A 27,989-nucleotide genomic window follows, 5' to 3' on the forward strand; every position below is an offset into this window, starting at 1 on the left:
AAATTTAACTAGGACTCTTTTGTTTTATCTGGCAATCCTACTTGAGGGAGTATCTTCCGCATCTCTGAACCTCTGAACCTATTTCCCCATCTGGGAAATGAGAGGGTTGGACTAGATGTCCTCTGTGGGTTCTGATAGTTTGCATGTTAAGATGCATTGCACAGGCCTAGGAGCTTTTCTTTCAAGCCCCAGCAGGGGGCGCCCTAACCCTCCTCAGCCGCCTCACCAGCTAATGGCTCAGCCAGGAGACAACCGGGTCCTGCTGGCTCTGGAGGGCCATCTGGAAACCAGGTTGTAAGAGCTGGGAGAGTCCAGGTTTGCCCATCCCTAGGACAGCGTATTCAGAAGGAGAGAAGAGAAGATCAGAGTCTCTGAAGATGGGACCATCTCACCCAGCGCCCCGTCTGCCAATATTTAGAAGACTGAACCCCTAGAGGTGAAGGCACTTGTCCAGGTTCACACATCTGTCCTGAAAATTAGATTCGTATCACCCTGTCCAGGACTCCTTTGCATCCTTTGAGTACCTTTATTTTTCTGTTTCCAGCTGGAAGTGTTTAACCCTTGCAGTCCTGTAGCCAAAACCAATGCAGACCCCAGCCAGCCCAGTACAGCCTAACAGGACTGAGACAGCCCTGAGTCCCTTCACAGAGGGAGTGTGGTCTGGAAGAAGGAAACATTACGACTCATGGATAAAGGATCAGTCTAGGCAGTGAGGAAAGAGCAGATCCCTCACATTTAAGTTGGGAGTGGTAGGTAACGATGATGATAATTATTATGGCGACTATAATGATTATTTATTGGCTTTCTCTATGCTGGGACACAACAACCTGTGAGGCAAGGATCATTATCGTCAGGATTTTTACCGATGCGGAAGTAAGCTCAGAGTGTTGGATCACTGGACTAAATGAGACTCCATCCAGTTCTGCAGCAGGAGTGGGAGGGAGGGCTGCTTCCGTTCTCTGACCCCTTTGACTTGAGTGCCTCCAATTTCATCAAGAGCCTGGCTAACTCCTCCTCAATGAATTGTACAGGGGACCAGGATTATCTCCAAAGGACCCACACCCTCCCACGAAGAGTCAGTGCCTGAAGGAAGGGATGCTCACCACTTCAGTTTAGGAGATGATTTTAGGAGAGTTACGAATTTGGCATTAACATTGAGTTAATTACAGTTCAATTCTCCTTTGGTCTTTCTATCAAGGAGAACGTCTCTGAGATTTCTTCTTTTAACAAGAAACAGAGCATTCTTTAAGAAGCATGAGGCACATTTATAACTGCATAACATTGTTTTTTCATTGTATGTGTATTTTTTACCATATTTATCTTTAAGGTTTATCTCTATGGTAAATGATACTAATTTTTCATCTAAGGTGATAATACAATTTATTTTAAATGTTAAAATTTTTGTTTTTTTTAAAAAAAAAAAATTGATTTGAAGTGGGGAGAAGGACAGATAGAAGGAAGTTATAGAAGCTCTGCCCTTAAGGGTTCTGGATTCTGACGGTCCCTGTTAACTCAGCCGATTAATTTTGCTGAAGCTAGCAGGGCATGCAGCCCTACCCTGTGCTCCCAGGGCCCTGAGCTGATTCATACAGCATGGCTCTTTGATGCTGACGGTTTTTTTGAAAACTGTGGTGCTCCCTATAGGGAAACATCCAGATATGAGGCAGGAAGCTCTGGGTTCCAGTTCTCCCCCTTTTTCAGTGCCTCATCACATGACCAAGTCACCCAAGCTCCCTGAATGTCAGTAAGTTGTTGGCAGAGCTAACGTGTATCCCATGTATGATCTGTCCCGGGCTGACCACGGGACAGAGTGCATCGTTCAGTTCATAGGGCAAATGTTACATCTCCCACCTACCTGAAGGAGCAGTCAGTCCAAGTCATTTTCCATGAGAGTTCCCTGCTTTATTTCCTTTACAGCACATGTTTTTATCAGAAACAGTATTGCAAGCTTATGTATGGTCTGCCTGCTAGAATGTTAGAAAGCTCCAGGGGAGCAAGGATCATGCACGCTGCCTACTCATAAGACCCCCTAACACACTGCAGGTACCTGATGAATGTTGCCAAATGACTGAATGAGCCAATGCTGAAATTTACTTTAATTCATCTCTCCACAGATTCCTAGAGATTATGAGACTAGTGCTGGGCTTGCATTCCTCAAATGGCCAGGACCAAATGGACAGATCTCTCCTATTGCTCTCCCTCCCATTGTGTAGAAGAGAATACCAGAATACAGTTTGATTTTTTAGGAGCTTTTATTATTTGAGTAATGTTAACATAACTTAAGAGACGGGAAATGACATCTGGAGATCCAGGTATGTGGCCCACTGCAATTGAGCACATTTTTTGGGTCTGTTTCTCTAAGGGGAGTCTCAAAACACCAGCTCAAAATATGACACATATGACACAAAATACGAACATGCACGAGCTTTGAAAAGTGCTCTGTAGTCTTAATGATGATCTAGAAGAGCACTGTCCAATAGAACTTTCTGTGATGATGAAAATATTCTACATCTGACCTGCTCAATAGGGTAACCACTGATCATGCCTGACTCTCAAGCACTTGAAATGTTGCCGGTGTGATTGGGGAGCTGCATTTTGAATGTTAATTAATTTAAATTTAAATCTTAAAAAGTTATACGTGGGTAGTAGCTGCCGTATGGAACAGTACAGCACTAGAATAATGCTGTGTCCTCCTGTTACACACACTCATGGTCTCTCCTACTCTCCCTTTATTGCACCTGTGACATCTTGCAATTTATATTTTGTTGTGTCATTATTTAATGTATTCCTCTGGACTCTAAGCTCCAAAAGAACAAATGTTTTGTCTACTTTACCATAACTGTGTCTCCAGTGCTTGGCATGGGACCTGGTACAGAGTAGGTACATCATAAATATTTTGTGAATGAATGAATGAATGAATGAATGAATGAATGAACGACCGTGATTAATAAAAGGACATAGCTGCTCAGTCTGGTGCTGATAATGGTGGTAGTGATAAAAAGGGTTAAACCACAGGTCATTAAATGAAAACAGCTAAGTTAGTGCTTACAGGAACCATACACTCCCTGTGAGTAAACATACCAGTGTGTGTGTACAGGTGTGTGTGTGTACAGGTGTGTGTGTGTGAAAGCATAATAATGTGTTTGCAAAGGTTTGCATTTTTGTAGTCGTGTGTAGACATGTATGCTCATGTGTTTGTGTGTCAGGATAATAAGGTGACTAAGACTAAGACACATGCAAATCACCCAGGAAGGCAGTTTCTAAGTCATTACTTTTTATTTTGAAAGATTCGTGAAACTCTTCACACCATGGTGAGAGTTCGTATGATTAATAAGAAGCAGCTTTTTCATGAAATGCTTGGAGGTGAACGAGTTCTCAGCCTGTGAGATCCGACCATCCCATTAACTTTGAAGTTTCTCTTAATTAATAGAAGAAAAAAAGGGAGAATGAAGAAAAGGAGGAACATGCTAAAAACCTTATGACAGTCGTCCAAATGCGGGGAAAGAACAACCAATTCACTAACTCCACTTTTTCTATTTTACAACTTTCTACATCTCACTCTTGATTTTGGCCTTCCTGGCTGAAACAGCCTGGCAGTCCCCAGAGCCCCTGAGAAGAGCCCTGATTCTCCAAAAGACAGAGGAGGAGAAGCCCTGCAGGATGCGCTGACCACTTCCCAGAGAACTGACAGTCCATGCTCCCAAAAGTTTGAACCAACAGCCTAGTGTGAAAAGAAACTGCACTGAAAGGTAAAGGAGGAAATGGTGACGAACTGGGCTTATGTGAGAATGTCTATATTTTCATAACACAGCCCTAGAATCTTTCTCTCAGTGACAGCCTCAGGCAAACCATGTTCTGGTTGGTGGGTTCTGCAGGGACCTCTCCCATCACTGGGCCTCTAGTCCCAAAACCATCCTTGACAACATCGTGTGTCTGTTACTTCCCTTTGCCCACCTTCAGGCCACCTGGGGAAGCCCACAGGCAGCCAATACCCTGAAATGAAATGAACACAAAGTCTGACTCGGTGAGTATTAGTTTCAAACAGAATACTAGAGAGAAAAGTTGAAGCTGCAATGTGTGTTTAAGGCAGAGCCCAGCAGATCCATGTCCACCCATGTGCCAATAAGACAATGGGCAAAGCTACAAATGGCAAGAGAAAAATGGGACTATTAATGAGTGTGGAAAAGGCCTTAATAGTTAAGTTACAGCTAAGAATGTCATGTCTTGGGTTAGAATTTTCATTTTTAGCACCGTTAAAGTATTCACTTAAATCTATGTTAGCACCTTGTCCCCAGGCAGAACAACAAACCATCCAAACATTTTAAACATTGGGGGAAACAGGAAGGGGAGGGTTAAAGAGAGAGAATCCGGTACTGCGGAAGGAGTGGATTTAGATCACAAGATCCTTGTCGATATCCTCTGCAAAGCAAGAAAAGATCAGGGTTAAAAATAAGGCTGTGTCGATGATGACGCACTTCCCAAGGAGTTGGTGGACTCCCACCCATCCCCAGGGACAGGGGTCTAGGTGGCCGTCCAAGGTCACCCAGGAAGTCAGTGACGGAGGAACCTCGCTTTCCCTGTCTCTGGCCTTTCCCTGTCTCTTACACACGCTGCCAAGTTACACTTCCTGTTTCCTCTCTGTGTGCCTGCCAGTTCCCAAAATAGTGTTTAGCACAGGGTGAGTGCTAACGCTGGAGGAAGGGAAAGAGAGAGAGACAGTCGGACGGACAGAGAAGGATCAGGAAGATGCCCAACAAACCGGAGTCAAATAGGCAGACAGAGCAGAGACAGGCAGAGAGGACAGACAACAGACAGACCAAGAGAGCAGAGAGTGTGAGGATGACAAGCCAGAACCCTGGGAGCAGTGCTTCTGCCCATGCCCCTTGCTCCTTTGCTCAGACACTCACTCTGCTTGATGCCGAAGCAGCCGGCCCACTCATCCAGGGCGATATACTTGTCATTGTCCAGGTCACAGGTCTCGAAAAAGCGGGTGGTGCAGTGCTCCATGGGGATGAGGGGAGCGCGCAGTGGGGCCAGCTCGGTGTGGGAGAGGTACCTGCAGGGAAGAAGGCAGGAGAGGGCCTGAGGCATGGAAAAGCTCCACACCCAGCCTAGGGAGGCAACCGGGGAGTTAGCCTGCCCCAGAGCGTGGAGGAAAGGATATTTAAAGCAGGACAAAAAGCCAGAATCCCAGGTCTACCCCTAGCTCTGCCACTGACTGCTCTGAGACTCAGAGAACAGCAGTGCCCCATTTGGAACCTCAGTTTCTCCTTCCAGCAAAGAGGAGGAGTTAGCTGTAATCACTAACAGCCCTTCCAGTTCTACGGTTTCATGGGCTCAAAAACAAAGGTCTTTTTGGTGTGTTTGATTGTTTCCCAATTGGCTGAGAACTGGGGGCACAGAAACTTAAAATCAAAATTCAGCACTTCTGCTATGGGTAGATCAAAATCTGGCATAACACAACCCTGTATATTGTCTATGGACACACATTTATATAACTATAAATGCCTAGTAAAGCATCTAAAAAGCCACACCAATCTGGTGACAGTGCGGCCGTCTGGGAAGGAATGTGGAAAGGGACTGGGATTGGCCGTGAGGGTTAATAGGAGCTCTAACCATCTTCATAGAGCTTTACTTGTGTATCCTGTAATGTCTGAGAGGGAGGTCCCTTGGATGTCTCCCACTGTCCTCCCTCCCTATTCTCCCTGCTGGCCTTAGACTCCAGAGCATGTGTATAATTTTTTTCTTTGTTCCCCAGAGCCCCCAGCTACTTGTCCCTAAAACACTCTCCCCGCCAAGGATCTCCAGGGAACAATGTGACTCCAGTTGTCTTCTTAACCTCTAGACCTCCCAGCCCCACCCAGCTCACCAAAGAAATCACACAATGTTTGAACTGATAGGAACCTTCTCCTCCCCTTCATTGTACTGGTGGAAAACCGAGGCCCAGGGAGGGGCAGGGATGCAGGCAAGGTCACCTACAGCCCTGGGATGGAAGGAGGAAGAAGTGGGTCCCCTTGCCCAGGCTGGAGCCCTTTCCCAGATGTGCAGTCCTTGCACCCCATCTGGAAGCCTCCCTCCAGGCCCTCTGTTGCAGTGGTATCCAGTTGCTTTGCCTGAGCTCCAGATGTTCCCCCTTGACTTTTCCCCTCCCTGCCACAATGAGTGACTCAGTTGGATCCCAGCCATGGCAAGAGCCTGGGAGAGAAGTGGCCGGGAGATTCCCAGAGCTCAGGAGACCCCAGCCCTCGGGATCACTGGCAGGGTTGGCGGACTCCAGGCACACGGGCTGGATAAAGAGCAAGGGGTGAAAATCCTAGAGAGGCAGTTCCCTGAGTGTGTGAGTAGGGGAGCCCTTCCTTTCTGCTGTGTGTGATGCTCTGCTTCCACAACCCAAGGACAAAGTGAAAACAACTCTGGGAAGGTGCAGGTGTGGCTTGCTCTATCTGAGGCTGAGCGGGAGCTCTCACTTCATCACCACAAGAAAAGTTCAGAAGGTAGTGACAGGGTTATGAACAGAGTATGAGTCCATAAGGGTGAGGACCATGCCAGCTCTGATTGCTGTTCAATCCCCTGCCTAGAATAGTGCAGGGCACAAAATGCACACTCAGTAAGCATTTGCTAACTGACCAGCTGCCTGCTTGTTCTGCAGTGCAGTTGCAAGTGCCTCATAACTCATTTGGACAAGGGACAAGAGTCCTCAAACTGGGGGCTCGCAAAATAGATGGGATTTTTTGGATAACTTCCAGGGTCAGTTGCGCCCTGTTGGGGCTGGGCCTTAGGAGAGGGCTTAGACAGTACCAGGTGGCTGCACTGCCTCTGGATGTTCTGCTGAAGGACAGGAAGCATATGGCTGACACCACCTTGTCCCCTGCCACCCCTTGGAGCCTGGTACTCCTTCCTAACTCACACTCCTTCATTATCCAGATATCCACGCCTAGTACTTGCAGGATTATGGAGCTATTTTGAGCTCCTACTGACTTTCACCTCAGCATGAGAGTGTCTTATTGGTTTCTTTCTCCCAAGTCCACATCTTTTCTCCAGATGCCTCATCTTTCTGCTCCAATCCCCAGGCAAACTGTGGATGCCAGGGCTAGAAGCAGCATAGGCTGCTGAGAGGCTTTCTGGCCCTAGCTAGCGCACCTGCCAGCCTGGAGTCATGGCTCTGTCCACTCTAGGGTCTGGGGTCTTACCCATCAATGGGGTGCTGGTCCAGCTGGCCGAACTGCCAGTGCACAGGAAAGATGTACATGTTGTAGTTCTTCTCAAAGTCCCGGGCCAGCAGCTCCACGGGGTGGTCTCCTGCCTCCAGGCGCTTCTCATTCTCATGGATCTTCTTCACCTGAGGGAGTAGAGACCGTGTGTGACAAGAGGTCCACGGAGATTGTCTGGGCCAGTCGGGCCCTCCCACCCCTGCCAGAAGGCCAGAGCAGGCAGAGACTAACTAGACCAAAGCTCACAATGAGGGGAAGGAGGTGTCATAGATGGGTACCAGCATCTCATTCACAAAAACAGAAGCCTGGGATGATCTCAAAGAATTCACCGTATAGCTACCCACATCAAAATCACCTGGAGAAGTCCAGGCACACTGGCTCACGCCAGTAATCCCAGCACTTTGGGAGGCTGAGGCAGGCAGATCACCTGAGGTCAGTAGTTTTGAGACCAGCCTGGCCAACATAGTGAAACTCCGTCTCTACTAAAAATACAAAAATTAGCCGGGCGTGGTGGCGTGCCTGTAGTCGCAGCTACTCGGGAGGCTGAGGCAGGAAAATCACTTGAACCTGGGAGGTGGAGGTTGCAGCGAGCCGAGATCACACCACTGCACTCCAGCCTCGCAACAGAGTGAGACTTTGCCTCAAAAAAATAAAATAAACATAAATCACCTAGGGAGTATTTAGAATGCAGCTTCTTAGGCCTGGCTTTTTAGAGACACTGTTTCAGTGGCCTGAGGTGGGACCAAGGAATCTGCATTTTATCAGCATCCTGGGGTACGTAATATGCTCTTTAAAGTTTAAGATCCACAGACTCCAAAGGAAAAAGGAACAGGGCTATTTGTGTCTCTTTTGTTTAATGCTAGGTTAAGCAAAGGGAGCAGGTCTCTGCCGCAGGACTTCTCAGCGATCTAAGATGTTAATGTGCACCACCAGCCTCCAAAGGCGGGAAGAGAAGTATGTATCCTGGTGCTCGGGGGTGAATGCACACTCCAGAGCAGGATGCCACCCTGCAGTTGGGGGCCCAGTTCTAGGAATGGGACTGGATCTTCGCCAGCACAGGGCCAGCAGGGCCGGAGACACCACTTACCCGCAGCTTCTGCTTCTCAGTCAGGAGGTTGTTGTCTTCATCCCTCTCATACAGGGTGACCAGGACGTTCTTGAGCCAGTCCCGCATGCGCAGGGGGAATTCGGTCAGCTCAGAGTCCAGGCAAGGGGGGATGTCTAGGTTCCAAACACAGGGGTGGTCAGCACAGACCCTGACTCTCCCTGCCGAGAGCCAACCAGTTGCCTGGGCTGTGCTCCCCACCCCAGGGCCCCTACACACACCACCTGCATTGGTGGCCTTGGCACAGTGGCTCAACCTTTCTGGGCCACAGTTTCTTCACAGGACAAACAGCATAGGAGATTATGTATGGGAAGAATGCTCTAAAAATGCATTGTGCAAAGGCATGGCTGCTGCTTTCTCAGCCTGATCTCCTCAGATCAGGGAAACGGATGGCTCCTGATGGCTCCTGCACCTTACTGGGTGCTGGGCTTTGGGTGTGATTCTAGCTGAGACGGCTTATGTTGTTCATGTCAACCATTGGCAGGTGTTTGAAGCCGGGAGGCTGAGGGATCACATCTATCCACAGGCCCAGCTTGGCAGGGAGTGGGGAGCAGAGGAATCAGGGATGTGTAACCACCAGAATCTTCTTAGAAATGATTCCAACCTGGTCTTTGGAACTTAGAATCACAAATGTCGGACCCGAACATTTCATCCAAGTCCACACTTTTCTTTTTCTTTTCTTTTCTTTTTTTTTGAGACAGCGTCTCACTCTGTTGCCCAGGCTGGAGTGCAGTGGCACAATCACAGCTCACTGCAGACTCGGCCTCCTGGGCTCAACCAATCCTCCCTCCTCAGTCTCCTGAGTAGCTGGGACTAGAGGCATGTGCCACCATACTCAGCTAATTTTTTTTTTTTTTTGAGACGGAGTCTGGCTCTGTTGCCCAGGCTGGAGTGCAGCGGCACGATCTCAGCTCACTGCAAGCTCCGCCTCCCGGGTTCACGCCATTCTCCTGTCTCAGCCTCTCGAGTAGCTGGGGCTACAGGTGTCCGCCATCATGCCCAGCTAATTTTTTTGTATTTCACCGTGTTAGCCAGGATGGTCTCGATCTCCTGACCTCGTGATCTGCCCGCCTCAGCCTCCCAAAGTGCTGCGATTACGGGCGTGAGCCACCGCGCCTGACCCAAGTTCACACTTTGTACTGGACTTGTTAGAGGTCAGCATGGAGAGAAGGGACTTGCTCAAGGCCACATTGTCAGAGTCCCATCCAGCAGCCAGGGCAGTGTGGTCGCCTGGGGGCTTAGGGTCTGCTCTTCCCTCATCACTGGACCGTGGAAAGTCCCCTCTGTGAGGCTACCTTCATTATTAGCTGGGGGCTAGGAGAGAACATCTGGTGACAAAAACCTTAGGAGTTGGAGTGAGTGGGCAACATGCCTCAGGGAAAGCAAAGTCACTTCGTGAAAGCTCCTTAAGACAGGCACTCTAGTCTCACTGCTCAGGGACTTCCCACCCACGCTTCTTCCCCCAACCCTGCTTCTCTACTCTGTACCTTCTCAATTTCATACCTGGGGCCCCACGAGGAGAACTTTGTTTCCCCTACGTACTTTTCTGCACCCTGTGCACCTGAGGTGGGTGAGTGGCTGTCCTCATTGCCATCGGGCCAGAATGTACAAGACCCACAGTGTGGATGTTGCCTTGGAGTGGGAGCAGGTGTGGTCTTGGAGGTCTCCCATGACAGGGAGGATGCTGAACAAGGGACTTGGCTCCACTGAGTCTGTAGCTGGGGTCACTAACCAAAGATCAGACCGCACCCTGGCATCCTTCCCCAGACAACGGGCTCCCAGGTTTCTGGAAGAGGGTGCTTATCCTCTCTCTTCAGAGGGCAGATAGGAATGTAATGGAGTAAAAGGATGATGATATGACAGTACCGAGTAACAGGGCCCAAAGCAAACTGACAGGCATAACCCTTATTTTAAAGCATTCAAATTCAGATATTTTCAAAATATTTTGTAGGCCCAGGTCAAACATCATTTTTGCTTTATAGTGTTGAAGCAAGAAAGATGCAAGTTAGCCTTAGAGAAGAACTTCTTCCTCGTTAGAGAAATGAAACGCGGTTGTCTCCGATGCTAGTGAGAGACTCCAGAAGCCCTCCCTGATGCTGACCTTCCATAGTCGCTCAGTCCTTCCCCAGAAAGTACCCTGACCTCAGAGTTGAGAGGAGCCGATTCATAGACGATTACCTCCGTTTATAAACGGGGATGCTGAGACTCAGAAAGGGAAAGAGATTTGCCCAAGATCACCCAGCATGGGGGTGGCAGAGCCAGCATCAGTGCCAGCTCAGAGCTCTCTCCCCAAGACAGGAGTCTGGAAGGGCCCAAGGACACTCACATTTGCAAGGCCCGATGTAGTCCAGGTGGAGCTTGTGGCCCTTCTTGGTGCCCTCCAGGGTGCACTTTGTGGCAAAGAAGTGGCAGGAAGAGTCGAAGGTCTTGTTGTCATTGCTGCACACCTGTTGGCAAAGCACAGAGCACCCCCTCCTTCATTCCCACAGCCCTTAGCTGATACCACTATCCTTGTGCATTTCAGAGATGGGAACAGCGAGGGTTAAGCAAGGAATGTCATTAGCCCGAGGCCATACAGTGGGTTGTGGTAGGGCTGGGACACAAATCCACTCTTTGGGTTCCCAGGTCAATGCTCAGCCCAGGCTGAGAGCCATCGATGGTCTTTGAGCAGAGGCATGACTGAGTCAGGTCTAAGACACAGGGGGAAAAAAATCCTGGAAGATATTTGAAGAGAAAGTTAAAGATGGGAATGGGAGAGAAACAAGAGTGTTCAAAGAAGAGTTAACATAGCAGGCCTGGAACTGTTACCCTTAGAAAGGCCTGCTTGTAAGGTCAGCCTGTGGCTGGTGTCTGGGAACTTAGCTGGGAAACAGTTCCCTGCACTGTCGTAAATATTTCCCTAACTGATAAGAGTGGCTCACTGTGCCTGGACTGTTTGTACAAACAATCTGGTTCATGCTGAACATCTGCTTTCCTTCTGGAAGTATGAAATTCTGGTGCATGCTAGGCAAAGGGTACCTATGTGACCAGCCTCCAATTAAAACTTTGGGTGCTGAGTCTCTAATGAGCTTCCCTGGACAGAAACATCACTCATATGTGGTTGCATCTTTGTAGCTGGGGTAAGAATGCACTCTGATGACCCCTCATGGGAGTAAGTCAGTCTTCACCCAGATTCCTCCAGACTCTGCCTGTGTCTTTTTCCCTTACGATCCAGCTGTATATCCTGAATATGTTGCTGTACTAAACCTTAGCTGTGAGTACAACTGTATGCTAGCCACTGGAGTCCTAGTCAATCTCTGAACATAGGGGTGGCCAAGTAGAGATGTTGAGGGCTGGACGAGGGCAGTGGCCATAAGTAGCTGTGTTAGGAGGAGGGGAGCCTGTGTTGAACATCCTGTCTGTACTTGCTTAGTATAGCTTATATGTCACTGCAGAGGGAGAACTGATGGGCACTGGTGACTGGGCATTGGGAGTGGGGAAGGGTGAGGAGGAGGAAAATGTTAACAATGATATTAAAATGTGGAGCCCAGAGGCTATGTAGTCTCTGGAGAAACTGAAGAGGGAGAAGCCAGATGCGAGGCTGTAGGAACAATGCTGGCCCCAGATTTGCTGCCATGAGAGAGACTGCCACTTGCATGATGGTGGGCAGGAGCAGGCACTCAAAAAATATTTACTTGGATGGCTGGCTGGCTGGATGGATGGATGGATGGATGGATGGAGGGATGGATGGATGGATGGAGGGAGGGATGGGTCCTATTGGAGAGAAGGGACATATTTGAGAAATAATTTAAAAATAAGTAGCATTTATTGGATACTTGTTATGTACCAAGCATTTTCTGATACATCTCCACAACACTTCTATGAGTTAAGGACTATTTTTATCCTCTCTTTGGACGTGAGAAAACTGAGACCTGAAAAGGTTCGGCAACTGAGCTGAAATCTCACAGTTAACAAGTGATGGAGATGAGGTTTGAAGTCAGCCTTCGGTTTGGCCCCAGAACCCGTATTTTTGGACCTGATTCTTTGCTGATGCTCTTATACTCTTAGCTCTAGAGTCTGGCATAGGACTTGGAACCTGTTGGTGCTGTTAAAGTCTTGCTGGTTGCTGGAAAGATCCAGTGCCAGGCAGAGCACTCTGACTCATCCCCTCTTTCCTGCTGGGACTAGGTCTAGTAAGGGGACTTCTGAGACTGGCGCTGCCCCCATAGAACCACCAAGCCGACAGTTTCCTGAGCAGACATCCTGTATTCCGAAGTGCCCAATCCCTACCCCCGCCCCTGTCTCTCAGCCCTCACCTTCTCAAACTCGCCAATGGGGGCCGGGCAGCTGGTGGGGTCCTGGCACACACACATGGGGGTGTTGTTCTCATCCAGCTCGCACACCTTGCCGTGTTTGCAGTGGTGGTTCTGGCAGGGGTCTGTAGGGCAGAAAAACAAGGGAATCAGCATCACCTGGACTAGCACATCTACCCCCATCCTACCTGGACAGATCTCAGGGCTGACAGTCCTTGGCTGTGGCCCCTACTCTGGGCTTTGGGCAGCCCTGAGTCCTGCCTGCTCTTACACTGAGCCTTGCAGTCAGCATTTAGCGGAGCAGCTGGTTCAGCTGGGGATTAGAGGTTTAGCTCGGGATAGAGGCCAGGCCCTTTTGGGGGGCTGGAGGCTCAGTCTGGGACCCAAAAACACTAGATGCCATATGACTTTCCCGAAGATTGAAGCAACCATTGTGTTCCTGGGTCTCCACTGAACAATCACAGTGAGGCTTTTCTGGATTCCAGAATAGGCTTTCTAGAATGGCTTAGAAAGTCAGCTGTTGACACTGAGCCAGGGAGCGGTGAGGCCCAACAAAACAGACTTAAGCAGCTGTAAAGGACAAGGGAGAAAAGCCCCAAGGTCCACGCTAGACAATAGAGCCTGGTAAACACCGGATGAGGTGGGCGTGGAGGCGGGAAGGAACATGACTCAGTAGACATCCCTCTGTTCCAACAGAAACCCTGTGCCCAGCTAGATCGAATACCATTAACTATCCCCTCAGGATGAGAGCTTAATGTGGCCTTTACCTAGCGATGCTTTATTTTGGGTGTTTTAATAATCCTTTAGTGGATGCCTACTCAGCTTGTCTGTAAACCTTCTGATAGCTCTGGGATGAGGTTCTGCTGTCTTCATCAACCCTATATGAGAGATGAGAAACTGAGGCTCCGCGATGCTAAGCAAGCTGGCGTGGAGAAACCTAGGTTCAAAACTTGGTTGGACTGCTTCCAAAGTCCATGCTTTTAACCCCTTGGGTACAAATGCCTTGCACCTAGGGCTGCAGCCAGAGCCCCTAGGTCATTTCTCTCCCAGGGCACTAACGCACGGATAGCATGGTATGGTTTATGTCAGATTGCATTTCCTCAGGACCTCGTTTCCTTGGGTTGTGTGAAATAGAATGAGCTTATGAGTGTGCAAGTTCCTGATCTCTTCTCTCAGATCTATTCCTCTGTGGGGCACGGGCTGAGACAGAAGCAATGGGGGATTTTGGCGACCTGATGTGATCAGCAACCTCCGTGGGACTGGGAAACTCAGCTTTGGACTCAGGGCAAAGAGCTATGAGGGGAAAAGGCCATTTTCAGCTGGAGAACTCTCCTTCCTACCACACACATGCATGGCCTGGAAACCGATCTTGCCCAGATCCCAGGGGACTGAGTGCCACAGTTCCCCGGTTATTAAGTCAAAGCCATGTTTCCTCCATAGCCACTGAGGACCCCACCCTGCATTTCTGCTGGAAGGAGCCTCATGTAGGCTGTCCTCATGCCCCAGACCCAGGCAGCCAAGGGCAGCTTGGATGTGCCAAGTCACAGGGAAGGGACGTACTTTCAGCTACCACCTCCTCTTCGGTTTCCTCTGGACCGTCATCAAATTCTCCTACTTCCACCTGGACAGGATTAGCTCCCACAGATACCTGGAATTGAGAGAGAAGAATGGGTAAAATGGTCCCCACTCCCATCCCAGACCCATAAGGGTAGCTGAAGGGTTCCAGGTCACAGAAAGCACAAATGCAGGGTTAGGAATCCAGATTTAATCTATAGGCCTGTTGTGTTTCGCAGTATGCCTGGGATTCTGTTGAGCTGCCTTAGAGGCCACCAGGGGTGTTAGGGAAAGAGAGCATGAAAGGAAAATAAATCTTGGACCCCAAAATCAGTAAGCTAAGGGGAAAAGTCAAGTTGGGAACTGCACAGGACAAACCCGCCTCCTATTCTATGCAGTCGTCCCTCTGAGGCTCACCTGAGACAAATGCTTATCTGATTGCTTCCTCTCCCCTATTGTTTATGTAAAAATGCAGATTCACTGAGCCAGATTAAATTGTGTATTCAAGGGAAGGCTGATCAAGGACTCAAAAGAATGCAACCATTTGTCTCTTATCTTCTTCTAACCTGGAAGCTCGTACTTCTCAAGTTGTCTTGCCTTAGTGAACTGAACCAATGTACAACTTAGACATATTGATTGATGTCTCATGTCTCCCTAAAATGTATAGAAGCAAACCGTACTCCCAACTACCTTGGGCACATGTCTCAGAACTTCCTGGGGCTGTGTCATGGGCTCATCCTTAACCTTGGCAAAATAAACTTTCTAAATTGACTGAGACCTATGTTCACAAGAGGGTGTCAAGCCTCCACCCCTGCCAGTCACACCCAAGCATCTCCCCTTTCCTCTGTGTGTGTGTGTGTGTGGTTTTTATTTTTTTATTTTTTATTTTTTAAGACTGAGTCTTGCACTGTCACCCAGGCTAGAGTACAGTGGCGAGATCTTGGCTCACTGCAACCTCTGCCTCCCGGGTTCAAGCGATTCTCCTACCTCAGCCTCCTGAGTAGCTGGGATTACAGGCACACGCCACCACACCAGCTATTTTTTTGTATTTTTAGTAGAGATGGGGTTTCACCATGTTGGCCAGGCTGGTCTCGAACTCCTGACCTTGTGATTCGCCTGCCTCGGCCTCCCAAAGTGCTGAGATTATAGGCGTGAGCCACAGCACCTGCCCTCCTCTGTTTTATGTTTGGGGAAACTGTGGGTAAACATGGAAGAACAGTTGTTCCACAGCTTAAAAAACAAAAAGTTTAAGGTCTTGGCCCCCAAACGTAGGGTTCCGTTGAAGGTTTGGGAAGCATTCAGGAGTGTGTCAGGATGTGGGGGATACTCAGGGTTTGCATCGATGCTATGCGTGTACACGGAGATGAACGCCGCACTCTAGCGCTGAGACCCACGGCACCCGCCCTAATTTCTCAGGGCACAGAAACAGGTAGAGAGGGGCTAAGGGGCTGTGGTCACTGCCCACATACCTCGGTCACCTCTGCCACAGTTTCTTCCACCACCTCTGTCTCATCAGGCAGGGCTTCTTGCTGCTGTTGGAAAGAGAAAGTAGGGTTCAGAGGGGTCAGGAATGAGGCCAGCTTCACCTCCAAAGTGCCTGTGGCCTGAGATACAGGCTAGGGGGGCTTGGAGAGCAGCTCACTGGAGATCCCCAAAGTTGTGTCTCACGGACTGCCATGGGTGAGGGACAGGACAAAGAAGGAGCCAGTCATGTGAGCACCGTGGAACGCTCAAGCAGCTCTCATTTTATGTATTTTATATCCAAGGTGTCTACCTAAGATTTAGCTTGGAAAAGTATTTCTGCTGCTTTGATTCTTATAAAGTCTGAAAATCACTGATCCAGATCAATTCCCTCACTTTACAGATAGGAAAACTGACATCCAGAGGGGATGACACTGTGAATTTTAACAGATGTCATCATCTTCCTCACAGTCTGATATTATTATTATTATTAGGCAATGTTTCTTGCCATTTCAACTTGGAGTAGGAGAAAGCAAGAAAACACACAACTTTGAGGCCCCTAGGTGGCTGGGGCTGCTTCAAAACTTAAAGCCAACTTTGAGAAACTTTTGCCTCCATCTACCAGCCTGATCAAGATTGCCAAAGTCTGCCATCACTCCCACTTCTTAGTGAAGAGAAGATGAGGGGATCACAGGTTGAAAGAAATTGTACTTTTTGCCTGCGCTGCTTCTTCCTCCTCTCCCGGTGAAGGCTTCCAGATGGGCTGTGGATAACTACTCCTGTCCTCTGCATGTAATGCTTGGAGAAGCTGTCTGTCAATCAAGGGGCCCCACCCTTCCCTGGCCAAGATGTTGCCTCAGGACCCAAGCTCAGCCAGACTGGCTCTCATTTTTTGAATTTTTAAAAATCTTCTTGGCACATTCTCTCAAGATGTGAAAATTGCTGGAGTTGATTCATTCAGATAGCAACATCTCAGAGACTGTCCATTAGTTCTTAACTCCCAAAGCCTAGATTTGCCCTTTTCCAGTCCTCCCAAGGCCTTTAATATTATAATCGACCTCTGTATCTTCCCCTCCTCCACCAATTTAGTTAGATTGAACGGTTGCTTACAACCAAACAACCCTCGCTGTTTCAGAAGCCAACACGTTCCTCTCTCTATAGCTTGAATCTCTTCTAACAATCCCCCACATCCCGTCTCCTGCCTGCTTGAATTCCTCATATGACAAAGAGGTCATTTCCTTCTAAAGCAATCCTAGTTCATTGCTGGGAGGCTCTGACTACTAAGAAGTTTAGCTAACATTACATGGAACTCTCTCTTCTCTGAAACATCACCCAATGGTCCTCATCCCAGTTCTTCTCCTGAGCTTATTAACTTAAGAAAAACAAATCTTAAAAAAAAAAAAAAAAAAAGACAACTAACTTGAAATGGGGAAGTCCCTGTTCCCTTTCAGCATCCAGGGCTGGCAGGCTCAGAACCCCTGGAGCTGGTGGTAGGAATGAAAACAAGAAGATAGATATTTAGGTACTTACAGGGGCTGCCAAGGCCCTCCCAGCCAGGCAAAGGAGAAAGAAGATCCAGGCCCTCATGGTGCTGGGAACCCTATGGGGAGGAGAGATTGAGAGTTCAGTGAGGGTGAGACGTCCTTATTGAGATTTCTGAATTCCTGATATGTGCAAGATAATGTTAGATGGTACAAGTTAAATGGTAGTGAAAAACATGAGAGGAAGTTGGTTCCATTTAATATTCTTTCAATTCTGCTTATATGAAAAGAAAGTCTCAGTTTGGTGCTAAGATATCTTGAACTCCTCCTTTATACTCATCTATCTCCTTTTTTAACAGAGAGAACAGGCCTCCAGCTCAGAGCTTCCACAGGAAATTATATCCAGCTGGAACTGAATAAAGTTGTTGTTTTTGGTTTTTTTAAATGTGTTTGTTTTTACAGTTTCCTTCTATTTATGACAAAGGTACACAGAGTTTTCCATTTATGGTAATGATATAAAATCTGCTTTCATAATACATTTATTAAAGTTTTAAAAAAGTGATTCAACTAAGGTGATGGGCTAATTAGCTAAGTTTGGGCAATGCCAAACCAGACCATCTTCAAGGTCCCTTCAATCCCTGATATTCTAAAATTATTTTTTTCCCTAAACCCAATCTCTCCTCCTCCTTCTCTGTAGCCTCCTCCCCCTCCTTCCTACTCCCTCTGCAGTGGGAGAAGTTAATAGGCAGCAAGTTCTTGCCAGTTTGAGACAATGAGATCCACATACTAAAACAAAGAACAATAGCCATGGAATGTAACCCATGGAAACTTGAGGGTGGCCACATTTTTCTCCATTCTACCCAGAAGGGACAGCAGTTCTTTAGTCCTGTAAGGAAACCATCCAGATGCTTCCATGTGTTGCAGAGGGGATGTGTTGAGATCTTGAAAATATCCCTGTTCTGGTAACTGTTAAGGCCTCATTCTCTAAATGGCAAGCTCTAGACTCTAATACTCTCATGACTATAAGGGATGTTGGAGCAGCATCTCCTCTGAGGATTCAAAACCAAAATGCCATTCCTAACAGAGGCTCTGTGGTGGAGACACTTCATTTCTTGTGCTAACTAAATGGCTTTTCATTTTTAAGTGACTTTAGAAAGTTCTTTCTTTTACTGATCTAAATCTGCCTCCCTCAAACCTTCTGATCTGTCTACCCTGCCTCCCCTGCAGCCACAAAGAACAAACTTGCTCTTTCTACCCACACATAGTCTTCCAGTCAGGAGCAACAATGGCCATGTCTTCCATCTTTTTTCTCCCAAAACCTCCCTGTCAGGCTCATCATCCCTTAATTCTTCCAAGACTTCTCAACTGACCAAATGGTGGTGGGAGGTAACCTGGCATCATGGAGAAAAACACTCAGCTTGAAATTAAATGCCAGGAGTTCAATAGTATCTTGATGTACCGGTTAAGTCTTTTGGTCTCTCTAGACCTTGGTTCCCCCATCTATCAATTGAAAGGGGTAGACTACGTGAACTTTGAAGTGGCAGCCTCGGTCCTTAAAAGGCTCTTAAAACACCCCAAGAACATTCTGGTCTTGACACATATCATCTCCTCTGGGATCATTTGGCTTCACTTGTACTATAGCATTTGGGAAGCAGAAACAGGCAGAGGAAGGGCCGACTTCATAATGGTCCTTTCTTGGAATTAAAGAGACACAAAACCTCACCCCCTATTGCATGGAGTGAATGAAATAAAACTAACAAAAATTTAAAGGACCTGGGGGTTTGGTATTGCTTTACAATGACCCCAGCTCCCAGAGGAGTCTAGTCTTCCCTTTGGAGGCAGCTTGTGGAATGTTCCTCCCCTCACACAGTTGTTCACTTGTTCCCCAGGCTTAAGTGGAAAAATCTCCCTTCTTGCTTCCCCCTTTGGAAGATGCAACATAAATAACTCCTGCATGTCGCTCAGGACAAATGGAACAGAAAAGAAAACATCAAGGAAGGACTTTCTGAGACAGTTTGAAGTCGAAGGATCAAAGTGAAATGGCAGCTAAAACAAAACAAAAAAAAGTCACCCTGTCTGAGTTACAATGACAGGGAAGTCATGTTATTGAAGAAATAGCCCAGCTAGGACTGGAAATGTAGTAAACTTCAGATTAGAAAGACAGGAAGACAGACATTTCCCTGAGTCTGTGTCCTGCACATGAGCAGTGTAACCACGCTTCCCTGTGACCAGGGGAAGGTTTCGCTGGGCAGCTCTTCCGTCTATCCTGCCTCCCCATCTTCCTGAATTCCTTTTCCAGCTGCACACTCACCCTCCCTTGCCACCCTCATCCCTGCTGTTGCAGCCAGAAGAGAAAAATAACTCTAAGTCTTACAGTGTTGCTTCATAGTTTCTAAAGCACTGTCACATAACAGTCTCCTAGAGCCTTCTGACAATGCTGGGAAGGAGGCAGACAGTCATGGAAGGGTTCTTAGTCCCACAGTCCTAATGGGGAGTCTGAGGTTGAGAGGGAGGAAGCACTTGTCCAAAGTCATGCAACATTCAGGCCCTCTCCAAATAGGCAAGCGTTCTCGCTCATGGAGTTGGGGTGAGCCTGATAGGAATTATGCTCAGACAGGTGGGAGTGGGGGAGAAATACAGAGAGACTGTTAAGAACAGAATGCAAAATCTTGGAATACTCCCTCAAAGTTTTGGAAGAAAACTGCAAAAACAAACACAAAATTTGGGTCCTGCCCAGTACCCAGTGCTACACCACCAGTCCCAGAGCGCTTTTCCCCCAGATGATGAGATGGGAGGGAAGGGAAGCGGCTGAACTATTCCAGATGCACAGCCATACTCCCTGCTTCCCACAAGATACCTCTCTGAGGCTCTCTAAACCACCACTGACCAAAGAGGCCTGCATCCATCCTGCAAAGCTAATGGAGTATAACAGTCACCCCAGCAAGGTCAGAGCACAGTGTCGAACCCCAGTATTCAGAACTTACCAGCTGTGATCCTTTGCCAATCAAACCTAGGTGTAGTGTGCCTGGTGAAAATTTAAATTCCCTTCATATAAATGACCAATATTAAATGAAAACACCCTCCTTTGTATTTCTTTAGTCTGTGATGATGCATACATTTATCATTTTCAGGGTGTTTTCATAATCCAGCATCCCACTGGGGACTCAAGCCACATCTTTCTGCCCAATAGTACAGATGAGAAGACCAAGGCCTAGAGGAAAGGAGAAACCTGCCAACAGCCGGTAGCAGTGAGTGAGTGGCAGGACTAGGGTGAGGACCCATGCAACCCTACCCCACCACTGGCATGTCTCTACCTCTGCACACTATTTCCCTTGGCAGTTACCCACTCCCAGGTGGTCATCTGAATGGGGCTCCGTTGGGTCTTGAACTGGCCTGAGTTCCTGGGAAGGAAAATGCCCAGGGCCAGGGGAGGAAGAGGAGGCATATTTCCCTTGGCTTGGTAGCCATCAAATGCAGACAGTCTTAGCCCCCTCCCAGCCGCCACTCACTGCCTCCTGTTCCGTACATTGAGTCCCTTCCTTTTGCCTTTATTTGCTCTGGAGACTGCTGAAAATCCATCCTTGGCTGCCAGCAGGACCTGAAGCTGAGGTCACTTCTCTCTCTGGAAAGACTCCGAGGATGGAAAAGTACAGCCAGCCCCCAGGTTTGTCCCTGAAAACATAAAGGGCCTCCTTTGGGCTCTCCTTGGATGCTAAAAAGCCACTGAACGTTAGAATAGGGGGGATACCTCAGAATCATAGAATCATGCACTGTGGGTCTCAGAATGATAGACTCTTAGAATGTGAAGCAAAGAAACTGAGTTGCCATCTTTAAATCTTATTTGGGTGGAAAGAACTTATGGAGTAATGCAACCCAACAGGACTTCCCAAGATGATGAATATATTCTATATCTACAGGGTCCACTATGGTAGCTACTGGTTACAAGTGATTATTGAATGCTTGAAATGTTGCCAGCACAAATGAAGAACTGAGTTTTAAATTGTATTTCATTTTAACCAATTTTTTTATTTTAAAATTTTATACAAAAGGACTGAGGACAGTCCTAAAAATCTTACTTAACCCAGACCTTGTTGAAATACTGCAATAGAGAATAGTGGAAAACATCTTTTTTTTTTTTTTTTTTTTTTTTTTTTTGAGACAGGGTCTCCCTCTGTCACGCAGACTGGAGTGCAGTTGGCGCAGTCTCAGCTCATTGCAACCTCTGCCTCCCAGGCTCAAGCGATTCTCCCACTTCAGCCTCTTGAGTAGCTGAGACCAGAGGCACATGTGACTATACCCAGCTAATTTTTCTATTTTTTTGATAGAGATGGGGTTTCACTATGTTGCCCAGGCTGGGCTCAAACTCCTGACCTCAAGCGATCTGCCCGCCTCAGCCTCCCAAAGAGGTGGGATTACAGGCATGAGCCACCATGCCCATCTATTTCAATCAACTTAAATATAAAGTGGCTAGTGGCTACCATGGTAGACAGAGTGGTAATAAACTATGAGGCAGTACAGCATAAAGGTAAGCTCATGGGCTCTGGAGTCTATATAGGTTCAAATCCTGGCTCTGCCACTTAGCAATTGTATGACCTTTAGAAATCAACTTTACCTCTTGGGGCCTCAATTTGTTCCCCAATGTGTAAAATGGAAACAACAACATACCAATCTTGAAAGGCTCATGGGTGATTTACACAAGAGAATCCAAATAAAGAGGTAAGCAATGTCGTCGCTGGGAAAAACATCTTAAAGTCCGAGGATCCCAGAATCTCCATCCCCCGAAAGAGTTCAGTGCAAAATTCCAGTGCTTTATAAGCCCAGGGAGAAAGGGGTGTTTGGGTGGAACAAAGGACATATTGCCCCTGTTGGTCTGCGTAAGTCCAGCCTCCAGAGGATACAGTGACGAAGACCAGGCCCAGGGCTGGCCTCTTACTCGGGCAGCTGATACCAGCCAAGCATCTCACTCTCACTATTTGGCTTGGAAACAAGGGCTTCAAAAACACATGTTGCTGGTAAACAAGCCCAAAGTGAGGAAAACAAGTCTAGAGGCTAATAAAGGAAGCCAGGAGCCAGGCCCTCCAGGGAGTTGGGACTCAGAAGGAGCTTGGGCTCTGCTGACGTGGGGACCAAGCCAGGCAGACCAGAAAGGTGGCCACATGCAGCTACAATGGCGCTCCTGCTCACACCCCCGGGAACAGACATAGCAGCTCAGAGGTGGCCTCATGACGTGGAAGTCAGGAGAGCTGAGAGCAAGTCAGCATGTCTCCCAGCTAACTGTGCGAACTTAGGGGAGTCTCTGCCCTCCAGAACTAACACCCCCAGCTTGTCTGTTTGAGGTCAGTGATCAAAATTATGTAAGCCAGAAAATCCTTTATTTCAATGAAATCTTCTTCAGAGTCCGATATTTCAAACAGCTGAAATCTTTTAGCATGTATTGAAACATATGAATGACTATTATCTATTTAATCAGTAAGTGTGAAATTAAAAAACAAGAGCAGGCTGGGCGCGGTGGCTCACGCCTGTAATCCCAGCACTTTGGGAGGCCGAGGCGGGTGGATCACCTGAGGTCAGGAGTTCGAGACCAGCCTGGCCAACATGATAAAACCCCATCTCTACTAAAAATACAAAAAAATTAGCCGGGCGTGGTGGCAGGCACCTGTAATCCCAGCTATTCGGGAGGCTGAAGCAGGAGAATCACTTGAACCTGGGAGGTGGAAGTTCCAGTGAGCCAAGACTGCGCCATTGGCCACTGTACTCTGTACTTTCACAACAAAAGTGAAACTCCCTCTCAAAAAAATCCACAAAAAAGAAAAGCAGCTAAAAATGGAGTGGAACTGAGGACTGGGAGTCCTACACACAGGGACATTCCCTAAGATACCTTGGAATATCTGTAGTTTCTCCTAGGAACACAGTGTGGAACCCTTGGGCAAGGTGGTCCCTTAGGTTCTTTTCAGCTCTGATTTTCTGGAACAACTTAGGCAGAAGCTTTTTAGAGCATTACCTCTCTCCACTTGCCCCTTGACTCCCTGCTTCCACTTCTATTTCCTGTGGGAAGAGAAGAAGCTAAAGGAAACTTTTAAGGTGTGGCAGCTAAAACTTAGGACTGGAGAGCTTCTGGGGCAGCTCAGAGATGCTCCAGAGTTTGGGGCCAGAATCAGCCTGAGATTCCATAAAGACATCTGAGATGCCACGTTTCACTGTGGCTAGCAGAAGCTGGGGTGGAGCTTCGGGCTTCCTCCTTGGCTCCCTCTAGGGGACCACTGTTGCATCGTGGTGACCACAAATGAAAGGGGGAGAAATAACGTCAAAGTATCCAGGCTGTTGCATCTGGAAAGGCCTCTGAGATCCCAAAGATAGCAAATATGTGGCATATGTGGCAAACACGTGGCCTCCACCTACCTCTCCTGCACATGTGGCAGACATTACTAATCAATCGTCTGACCTCTTCCCCTAAAGCCTAGAGAGGCATCAGAATCCTGAACACAGTTCTTCTGACAGCCACTATCGATGGATTAGTGATGTTGTCAGGCCACATGAAACCTCTATGTGATGTCTCTTATTGTAGAGATAGAGAAATTGAGGCTTAGAGAAGGAAAATACCTCACTGGAGGTCACACGGCAAGCTGGTGTCTGAGCCAAACTTCCAGATTGTCAAAAACATCCAGATGTTTACTTTGCTTTGCTTTTTTAATCTGATAGGTCTGAAATCCTAATGCCATGACTAACACAAGATGACCCAGGGGGATCCCCAAATGAGAGAAGTTAATACCAAGTTTCTGAAAGAAACCAGCTCTGAAAACAATTGTTGTCTATGTTCATGTTTTCCTTGCAGACAACAACCTCTTAGCTTGATGGGTGAGAGCAGAGATGATTTCCTGTCTAAGCTGCCAGCTGAGGAGAGGCTGTTTTTCTAAATAATTCTGTCAAGTCACTACTTGCTGGCCCCGGCCTTGCAGAGTCCAGCTGTCCCTGGGTTCAGGATTGGGGTTGGGAGGGAGGGAGGGAAGGAGAGAGGGAGGTATCAGGTTCTGTGCTATAGAAACAAGGTCCTCAGGGCTGCTGAAAGCTCAAGGCCGGTTTTCTCTTCTTTCATTTGAGACTGACATTTGGGAGGGAGCCAGCTAGAAGCAAGCAGTCAGCCACCTACAGGCACATCGCGCAGGGCCTTTGGGCCTAATGACAAAGCCATGTGGGCTGGAATAGGCACTGCAGGCCAGCCAAGGGGAGAGACAAAGTGCTGCTCACCACTTAGTATCTACAGGACTTGTGTGCATGACTGTGTTTCCAAACTGAACAAATGGGGATTGGGGGAAGGCAAGGTGAACATCTAAATGGTCCAAACACCTGGAAGTTTGGCTCAGACTCCAGCTTGCTATATGACCTCCAGTGAATTATTTTCTCTTCCTGAGCCTCAGTTTTTCTCTCTCTGAGACACAGAGTGATATATGTAGGTGATACATGTAGGTTACACTTCTGTCTCATTGTCATGATCCATATTATGTTTGACTGTGCACATCCATCCATCCATGTGTGACTACAAGTGGTGGTGTGTGTTTGTACACCTGATGGCATGTCTGTGTAAGTTACATAGAGCCTGACTGAGCATCTGTGTGTTTCAGCCTGTAATAGGCGAGGATCAGAATTTTCACATTCATTAAGATATATTCCTGGAACTTGTTTGTAAATCAGTGTCATCCAGGAAGAAGTATGTGAGTGAATGACTTTCTGTGTCTGCTCCTGTAATGAGGCACTTATTTTTAGCTGAGCCAGTGGGTGCCTGTTGATGAAATCACTGTTTATGCTCTTCAGCCCTATGGGTTTGTACCTGTCCCTGTTTATCTCTGCATATATATCTACCTACCTAAATGACTTCAAAAGCCAAATATTCTACTGTTTACCTCACATCCTCAGCCTTTTCCTTTCCTTCACCATTCTTTCTTATTTATAGCTTGTTTTCAGCAAGGAAAGCTGTTCTCATGAATAGCAAACCCCAGTCACACTATTGGTTGACAAATCTCTACAGATGGATAAGGATTACAGCATGATGGTTATGTAACCCAAGATCCCCTAGCCCATCCTTTCTTGTTTTCTTTTCAACTGGGGGTGTAGTAAGGGGGTGTTAGAAATGCAGGCCAACTATTCCTTCAAATAAACACTGTATCTGGGATTTAGGTTTACAGGACTTTAGAGTTAGAAGGGTGCCTGGGAGATCATCTAGCTTAGAACCTCTATTTAACAGATTGGGAAACTGCAGCCTCAAGAGAGGAAATGTCTTTCCTGATGTCAGGCACTGTGAGTCAGAACACACTTTTTCTTTTTTTTTTGTACCCTTGGCCAATGCTTTTCCTACATAGAGGGCACAACAGTCTTGGGAAATACACAAGAAGGTCCCCAAATCAAAATGAAGGTAAACAATATTATGATTTTAAACTTTTTCCTGTCAGCACTTCTAGTAAAGGGAAGTTCTACATGAACCCCAAGATAATGGAGCTGCCAGGGAAAAAAAAGAAAAAAAAAAGCTGAGAATGATTTCACCAGGTCTTTGGATGCCATTAATCCATCAGTTCTGAAACCCTTTGCATTATGAGGGAACGCCACAATTTGTGCTTCCCTGGGCATTATCCCATTTCTTCCACACACTATCTACCCTCTAGAGGTGGCTGCTGTTACTGTTCTTTAACTGTAGAGGGAATGGGGCCCAGAAAGAAGTATTAGTTCAAGGCCAAATGGTACCTTCAGGGCACACAGCCAGAGCTAAAACCCAAGTCTTCAGACACCCTTGCAAGGAGATTATCACGGCCCAAGGCTTCCCCGGAATCCTGAGAGATCACAAGGGCAGGGCCTAAAATTTGCTGCGGTCCTTGAATTTGGGGGTGGGGTACGTTCAGACTGATGTTCTTGGAGGGTTCTGAGCGTCCCCTCCCAGCCAGCAGGCAGAGACCCTGAAAAAAAGGTTACCGTGGCAACTCGCATTCCTGGGAGAGTGAGTCAGGCAGAGAAGAGCCTTCTGGTGGGTGGGACTTGGAGAAAGTTTCAAAAGTTGATTCCTTCTCCAGGCAACCCCCTTCTTCCCCTCCCTCCCCCTCTTTGCTCTAGGCTTTGTCGATGTGGCAGCTGATAGCTGCAAGTTAACTCTCTCTTTCCTCAACCACTCCCTTTTTAAAAGGGAAATACACACGTTTGTTACCAGTCCTCACTGCATCCCCACGTCATGCCCTCTAATCCATTTGAGAATATCTTAAAGCTGAAAGTTGTGAGCACCCATATTCATTCTCTCTCTCTCTCTGTCTCTCTCTGTCTCTCTCTCTCTCTCTCTCTCTCTCTCTCTCTCTCTCTCTCTCTCTCACACACACACACACACACACACACACACACACACACACACACACACAGTGCATACAATTTTTAGGGGCTTACAGATGGCTTGAGGCCCATTCAAAGACCACTCCATAGACCCTGGTTAAGAAATCTTCCTTTGAATATTTTAGAGGACACAAAGCACCTCAAAGAGCCTTCAGTTTCAGCCTTCTTTCTTTACAGATGGGGAAGCTAAATCCAGGTGAAACACTTACCTAAGATCACACATAAAATGCATGCCTGAAGCCTGTGTCCTACGTCTGCTTTGCTTCTCACTAAACCACCAGCACTTGGGGCATACAGAAATTTAACTCTAAAGCATTACTAGCGAAAACATTTTCTCTAATGAAAAAAATGCTGTCCTTTCCTGAGGAAAATGCATGCCTCTCTGTTCCCTTTTGGGCAGACTGGGATTCCTGGAACACATAACTCAACCCAGCGCCCCCTTGCCCTTGGAGTCCTTGGAGTCCCTTTCCCTAAAGAAGTCCACATGACAGCCAGTTCGTGGAGCCAGTGGCAGTGAAGAAAGGTAGTGAGTTTGTCTGACGAAGACCTGACACCCTGACAGGCTGGACACCAGCCTTGGGTGGAGTACGGAAGGGGACCCTGGAAATCTCTCCCTCTTCCCTTCCCCCTTTCCCCCTTCTGAGAACATCTCCCCCCAGCACACTCCACCTCCCACTACACCCACGTCTTGCTTGACGATATCTGATATCTGGGTTCTTCAGATCTAGATAAACTAAGGGCTACTGCCTGTGTTTACCATCCCAGGGAACTCAGGACAGGAGCAACACCTAGCAGAATTTCAGGCAGAATGGCACTGGAGTTTGTGTATGTGGGGGGACGGAAGGTGGTGTTTGGGAGTGAGGAGAATCAGAGGAAAACAGAAGGCTTCCCAGAGGTGGGGATTAATGGTGAAGCCTCCCCCTTTGCCTTTCGGAGATCAAACGATTGTTCGTGCAAAGTCCCTTTTGGAAAACCGAGCCCCTGACCAACATCCAAGTCTAGGAGGTTTCTTCTCCTGGAATAAGGAACAGGAGGACAGACTCCAGTTGCTGGCCAGGTCCCTGTGGCAGCTGTGATGGGATCAGATTCCCAGGAAAGGAGGAAGCTGCCACATTTGCAAAGGGAGCAAAGAGGACAGGCAGGCAGCCTCCGAAACCAGAGAGACAGACACAGGGAGAAACAGAGAGTGAGAAATGCTCCCCTGAAGACATAGTGAGATTATTTTCTGTAAACCTATAAGGGAAGACAAAGTTACACAGTGAGTCCACCTTCTGAAAAGCAACAGGCAGACAGGACCGAGGACCATGATCTTAAGGGGAACCGTGATGGAGCCGGGAGGAGAGGTGCATCCTCAGCAGAGCTTCCCTCCCTTGCACACGAGCTGACGGCGTGAACTAGGGTGTCGGGGTTGGTGCAACTATAGAAGGGAAAGGCTGGGCGGGGGTCACATACCTCAGTGGCAGGCAGGCAGGCGGCAGGCAGAGCGCGCTCTCCGGGCAGTCTGAAGGTCTGCAGGAATGTG

The 27,989-nt window shown here is 47.7% G+C and overlaps 1 protein-coding gene across 2 annotated transcripts; it reads right to left on the reverse strand.

Annotated features, from left to right (window-relative positions):
* Positions 1-3,253: 3,253 nt before the first annotated feature.
* SPARC (secreted protein acidic and cysteine rich) lies at positions 3,254-27,970 on the reverse strand. Of its 2 annotated transcripts, XM_045394424.2 has the most exons (11): positions 27,920-27,970; positions 23,106-23,149; positions 17,154-17,223; positions 15,632-15,694; positions 14,169-14,256; positions 12,612-12,733; positions 10,643-10,763; positions 8,299-8,432; positions 7,191-7,339; positions 4,908-5,056; positions 3,254-4,419 (listed from the first exon to the last, which is right to left on the reverse strand). In XM_045394424.2, exons 3-11 carry the CDS (start codon positions 17,208-17,210, stop codon positions 4,391-4,393), a joined length of 912 nt encoding a protein of 303 aa, XP_045250359.1. In that variant the 5' UTR covers positions 17,211-17,223; positions 23,106-23,149; positions 27,920-27,970; the 3' UTR covers positions 3,254-4,390. The 2 variants fall into 2 exon arrangements, with proteins under 2 accessions (XP_045250359.1, XP_005558368.1); XM_005558311.4 differs by lacking the exon at positions 23,106-23,149.
* Positions 27,971-27,989: the final 19 nt, after the last annotated feature.

Source organism: Macaca fascicularis, chromosome 6 (assembly GCF_037993035.2).
Source record: "Macaca fascicularis isolate 582-1 chromosome 6, T2T-MFA8v1.1".
NCBI classification, from domain to species: Eukaryota; Metazoa; Chordata; class Mammalia; order Primates; family Cercopithecidae; genus Macaca; species Macaca fascicularis.